The following is a 6,033-nucleotide window of genomic DNA, read 5'->3' as shown; positions in this document are numbered from 1 at the left end:
TCATATAAAATTAGTGACATACATGCCTATTTCAACATTTTACAAAATTCTACCTCTTTAGGAAGCTGAAAGGGGTTTGCAAAGATTGCATGTTTGTTTTTGGTCCGATTTACTTGAAACTGGTTAAAAAATTCAATCAATGTTTAAATGGAACATATATTATTTGTGGTGAGATTTACTTGAAACTTGGTCTTAATGGTCTCTCGTTTAATTTCTGAAAGACCTATTTCGACATTTTAAAAAATTCAACCTCCAAAGGGGGGGAGGGGTAAAAAGGTGTTGCAATTTTTGTTTGGGACATACTCTATTTGTGGTTGAATTTACTTGAAACTTTGTATATATGCTGTTTGATATTATTATTCAAATGAGAAGAAATTGCAACGTTTCCATGGGGTATATTTTATTTGTACTCGTATTTACTCGAAGGCTGCTCATTGTTGAAATTAAGCAATTTTTAAAAGTCAACCCTTAAAGATGAAATGTTGTTGCTACGTTTGTATTTCTATTTGAAATCTAAGATGGCGACATTACCTAAAATTAAAACGTTGTAAGGGTGAATTGGGAGTTAAAAGATTTTATGGAGAAACAATGTTAATTTCTGCGAGCGAAGCCGCTGGGAAAAGCTAGTTTTAAATAAACTATTAATTATTTATTTAATTCCTGCGTAGGATCGAGACAACAATGTAACATTGTATTTCTTTCTTAAAACTTTACTAATTTTGTTAGTTATTCAAAAAACTGTCAGTCTGGGCCTGTTTGCGGCTCGTTATTCACTACTTAATCTCAATTCGATTTCCGAAAATCAACAAAAACGTCTTGATAGCCTTACCAAATCATCAGCCACTATAAGAATAATATTAGGTTTCGCTTCAGTAGAAACATAACAACAAACGTGCACAAACACTAGAAGCCAAAATGATACGCACATCATCATCTGCTGCTTAAGCATAGTTGAACAAAATACAAAAATTAACACCACTTGATCATGTATTCTGTTCCGGACTACGGATAGAATAATGTTGGGAATTTTTTAACGCGTTAATTTATACCTTGCGCTCATTTTAATTATAATTTTTATAATTCTATCGCTCAAAGTTATTACATCAGTTTGTGTGGATTACCTATACGAACATACATAAGCAGGTAGATTTAACATACTACTTTTGATAATGTTAAACTTTCAAATCTTTTTCTTTTAAAAAGTACAGTTTGACTTATTCGTAAAAAAATAATAAAAACGCTCATGTATCATAATAGAAATCATTGGGGCTTTAGTACACATGTTCATCTTGAATTTGATTACTTATAAAGTGCTGATATCACGATAATAAGCTTTGATATTGACGATTGAAGTTTAGTGTCAACAACAGAAGACACGTTTGTTTTCGAAAAAGTATCAAGTCTAAAGGTCAGAATTTTCTAAAATACTTTTTTTATGTTTTTCGGCTAAACCCTCTTTAAATATGATATCCAAATATTATATTTAATAAATTATTAATTTTACAATAATTTTTACTATTAATCGTTAATTCATACAATGGTCCACTTTCAAGCTAAGTAAAGTATTTAAAAAAATTATTTAAAAATGCAGTGCTTCGAGAAAATGATACTTTTTTCAGTAGACTTTTCACTACGTTATTTAAGCATACTTGAAGAATGTTGTTCACCAAAGTCTACCTGGTTACAAAATTTTCCGCAGTGAAAACCTTCGTTTACTCCACTATTCAGTTTATGCATACACTAAAAACAAATTCAGAACTAGACTGGATACCGCTAAAGATATTCGAATTCAATTAGAGGACATTAAAGCTAATTGTAATGCTAATGTAAGTTAAAATGTGCACCTTAAATATATACGTTCGATCAAGATTTTGAATTAAAAATTCAAGACGAAAATTGCAACATGTACACAAGGTGCCAGGGATCTTAACATAAAATTACTACTTATCAGTTTAAATTTTTGTCAAGGTGGGGTTCCGTAGAAAAAAAAATTGGGAACCGCTGGTCTAATGAATATTTCAGAAATTTTAAAAATTCATTATACTGCAAATCGAAAAGTAATAAAATAGGAATAGATATCTAAAAAATAATATAACTTGGAAAGGCCCCCGTAGGAAAAATTTAAAAATTTAATTAATTAATTATTTCATTGGAATTGTTTGAGAATTAAAATTTTCCATTCATTTAATTTTTCCATTTATGCCAAATGGTTTTGAATGGAATTTACAAATTTTTCATTGATTCCCATTGAAGTTCAATGGAAATTTTTNAATAAAACTTTTCCATTCATATCTAACGATAAGAATATTAATGGAATTATTCAAAATGGAAACAATTGATTTTCTATTTATCCATCTATTTATTTATGAATGGTTTTATATAGAATTAACAAATTTTGCATTGGTTCCCATTGAAAATCAATGGAAATTTTTCCTATGTAAATATTAATGGAATTATATTGTAAATGCAAACAATTATTTTTCCATTTATGCCAAATGGTTTTGAATGGAATTTACAAATTTTCCATTGATTCCCATTGAACTTCAATGGAAATTTTTCCTACGGGACCCTTAACTTATGCCAATGCCTATAATTTTCAATTTGAATTTCATGACAGAACAACAAGGAACGGGTGTTGTAGCGGAACTAAATAGATAGATGTTGTATCTATGTATGTGTCACGTAAATAGATTGAGATGAAACGTCTTAAGGCGAAAGAGTATTAGCTCAACGAACCAAGTTTGATGGGATATTTCCCGGTGAAGAGGGACGACCTGGTGGCCGTTCCCGACGACTGGACGTAGTGCTCGTTCAGGATAATGCCATTATATGCTAATGCGTCTATGTTCGGCGTCGGGATTTGATTGCTACCGTGAAAGCCCACATCGTTCCAACCCTGTTTGACAAACGAGATTATCCCGTTATATTCGCAAATTAATCACCAATAATAATATACGTAATTAAAATAGTTTAAGAGTTCAGGTATCTACTGGTCTAAAGCAAAAAGAAAATTATCTTAGTTGGCTTATCTATATATATATAAAAGAAAGTCCTATTAGTTACATCATTTATAACTCAAGAACGGCTGAACCGATTTGGCTGAAAATTGGTGGGGAGGTAGCTTAGAACCAGGAGACGGACATAGGATAATTTTTATCCCGTTTCCATGGAAAAAAAACGTGGTATATGTAAACGCAGCTGATATGAAATGACAAAACGCAACTGACAGCAAAACAAAAGATTTATCAGTCAAAACATCACTCTAGCCGTTCATTTGTTAAAAATAGTATAACAAAACGCAACTAACATGGAATAACAAAACGCGACTGACAGCTAAACGTAATGTTGTCTATGGTTAAGTATGGTGTTTTATTTTTAATCAGATTTACTTGAAACTTGGCTTTAATGCTTTTTCATATAAAATTAGTGACATACATGCCTATTTCAACATTTTACAAAATTCTACCTCTTTAGGAAGCTGAAAGGGGTTTGCAAAGATTGCATGTTTGTTTTTGGTCCGATTTACTTGAAACTGGTTAAAAAATTCAATCAATGTTTAAATGGAACATATATTATTTGTGGTGAGATTTACTTGAAACTTGGTCTTAATGGTCTCTCGTTTAATTTCTGAAAGACCTATTTCGACATTTTAAAAAATTCAACCTCCAAAGGGGGGGAGGGGTAAAAAGGTGTTGCAATTTTTGTTTGGGACATACTCTATTTGTGGTTGAATTTACTTGAAACTTTGTATATATGCTGTTTGATATTATTATTCAAATGAGAAGAAATTGCAACGTTTCCATGGGGTATATTTTATTTGTACTCGTATTTACTCGAAGGCTGCTCATTGTTGAAATTAAGCAATTTTTAAAAGTCAACCCTTAAAGATGAAATGTTGTTGCTACGTTTGTATTTCTATTTGAAATCTAAGATGGCGACATTACCTAAAATTAAAACGTTGTAAGGGTGAATTGGGAGTTAAAAGATTTTATGGAGAAACAATGTTAATTTCTGCGAGCGAAGCCGCTGGGAAAAGCTAGTTTTAAATAAACTATTAATTATTTATTTAATTCCTGCGTAGGATCGAGACAACAATGTAACATTGTATTTCTTTCTTAAAACTTTACTAATTTTGTTAGTTATTCAAAAAACTGTCAGTCTGGGCCTGTTTGCGGCTCGTTATTCACTACTTAATCTCAATTCGATTTCCGAAAATCAACAAAAACGTCTTGATAGCCTTACCAAATCATCAGCCACTATAAGAATAATATTAGGTTTCGCTTCAGTAGAAACATAACAACAAACGTGCACAAACACTAGAAGCCAAAATGATACGCACATCATCATCTGCTGCTTAAGCATAGTTGAACAAAATACAAAAATTAACACCACTTGATCATGTATTCTGTTCCGGACTACGGATAGAATAATGTTGGGAATTTTTTAACGCGTTAATTTATACCTTGCGCTCATTTTAATTATAATTTTTATAATTCTATCGCTCAAAGTTATTACATCAGTTTGTGTGGATTACCTATACGTACATACATAAGCAGGTAGATTTAACAAGATGCACAAAATTACTGTACCTTCCAGTTGAACTGCACGCAATTATGCTAAAATGCTGCATTGAACGGTCGGACGTTTATTTACAATCGTTATATTACCTAATTATAAGATGTAATTTAAAATGTTAACACTAACAAAACAAAGATGCCAAAAGTGCGATGTGACCTTCGCCTGTTCCACTTGAACCTGCTGTTGAAAATTGAAAAGACCGGATACAAATTTAACTCGTAAAGATTTCACATTACTTTTTGTTCTCGGTCGATCTTAATCTAGGTATATCATCTCGATTGTTTCGAAAGGTCAAACAATCCATGTAATAAAAGAATCATAAACACATAATAAGCAGCAATGAAATGGTTTAGAAGTACGTAATTCAAAAGACAAAAACGGAACTAATATACAAAAAACCGAATTAGATCCTTACGGAAAATGGCTCTCTGTCAAACTCATTGAAACTTGAACGGATTCTGGTACCTAGTTCTCGACATGCAGATCAAAAGTCACATCGCACATGAACGCTAAAACGTAAAAACTCTTCTTATTGAGATATATATGAACTCTTAAAGCTGCATTCTTCCAAGCCACAATTATACCAATTATACGTATTGACTACATAGGTATATTAAATCAACAATTGCATATATGTGTACTTGAAAGTATTCAGTACGTATAACTGTATCTAGAAGGAATGCAGCATTAAGGGACTATGTATCAAAAAGATTAAGCTTCACGGCTTAACGCCCATTGAAACTATTGATCTATGCGTCGAGAACTACTAGAATCCTGCAATTTCAATTTGTTAGTCATACCTTTATGAGTATTCAGCTGATGACGATTAAACGTGTACTTTATAAAACTGAGAACTGACACGATCTCTGGGAATGGCGAACGCTTCCAAAAGAGGCAGAACTGTATGGATAATCCGTATCTTACGGCTAGTCTGCATGGAAAAAGCATTAAGTTTATAACGCCGGATTTGGAGAGTTTTATTTGAATTACAAACAAGCATTATAAAATAGCCAGATATTTTATAAGTTGACGAAGTTGAAAAGCCCAAACATTACAACAATGTCAATTGTTTATCAATATATTTTAAAAGGAAACGTAGCAATCGGAACTGATCAAATTAGCTGCAATTGGAGTGTGACGTCTATTATGATCAAACGTTCGATATTTAATCGATTATCTCTTCAGGTACTCTAAGGTTTATAGAAATGTCCAAAAAATGTCTAAAAACAAGGACGTAGGATGCGTTTTTTAAACGACAATTTCACCCCTGGAATTTTTATTTTCACTACAATTTCTAAATCTGTTTATTTACTTTTTACTCATTGTTTTCTTGTAGTGTTGTCGTTGCCATGTACCGTGTATTTGCTTTTGCTTTTAACTTGCGAAACGGAATTAATCGAACGGAAAGTCGAAAGTCGGTATGGATTGCTATACTTACGCCTTGATCTCTAAGGT

The 6,033-nt window shown here is 32.0% G+C and overlaps 1 protein-coding gene across 1 annotated transcript in view; it reads right to left on the bottom strand.

The window, feature by feature from the left end:
• LOC108741449 (arylsulfatase B) overlaps positions 1-4,408 on the bottom strand; it is a 43,016-nt gene extending 38,608 nt beyond the window's left edge. Inside the window, exons 1-2 of the mRNA XM_018476265.1 lie at positions 4,243-4,408; positions 2,737-2,896 (exon numbers count right to left, since the gene is read on the bottom strand). Coding sequence (XP_018331767.1) covers positions 2,737-2,896; positions 4,243-4,362 — 280 coding nt within the window. The 5' untranslated portion in view covers positions 4,363-4,408. The remainder of the gene's footprint in view (positions 1-2,736; positions 2,897-4,242) is intronic.
• Between the last annotated feature and the right edge of the window lie 1,625 nt (positions 4,409-6,033).

The sequence above is a fragment of the Agrilus planipennis genome, unplaced genomic scaffold (assembly GCF_000699045.2).
Source record: "Agrilus planipennis isolate EAB-ADULT unplaced genomic scaffold, Apla_2.0 scaffold278, whole genome shotgun sequence".
In the NCBI taxonomy this organism is placed as follows: Eukaryota; Metazoa; Arthropoda; class Insecta; order Coleoptera; family Buprestidae; genus Agrilus; species Agrilus planipennis.
This window is presented reverse-complemented; position numbering and strand designations above follow the sequence as displayed.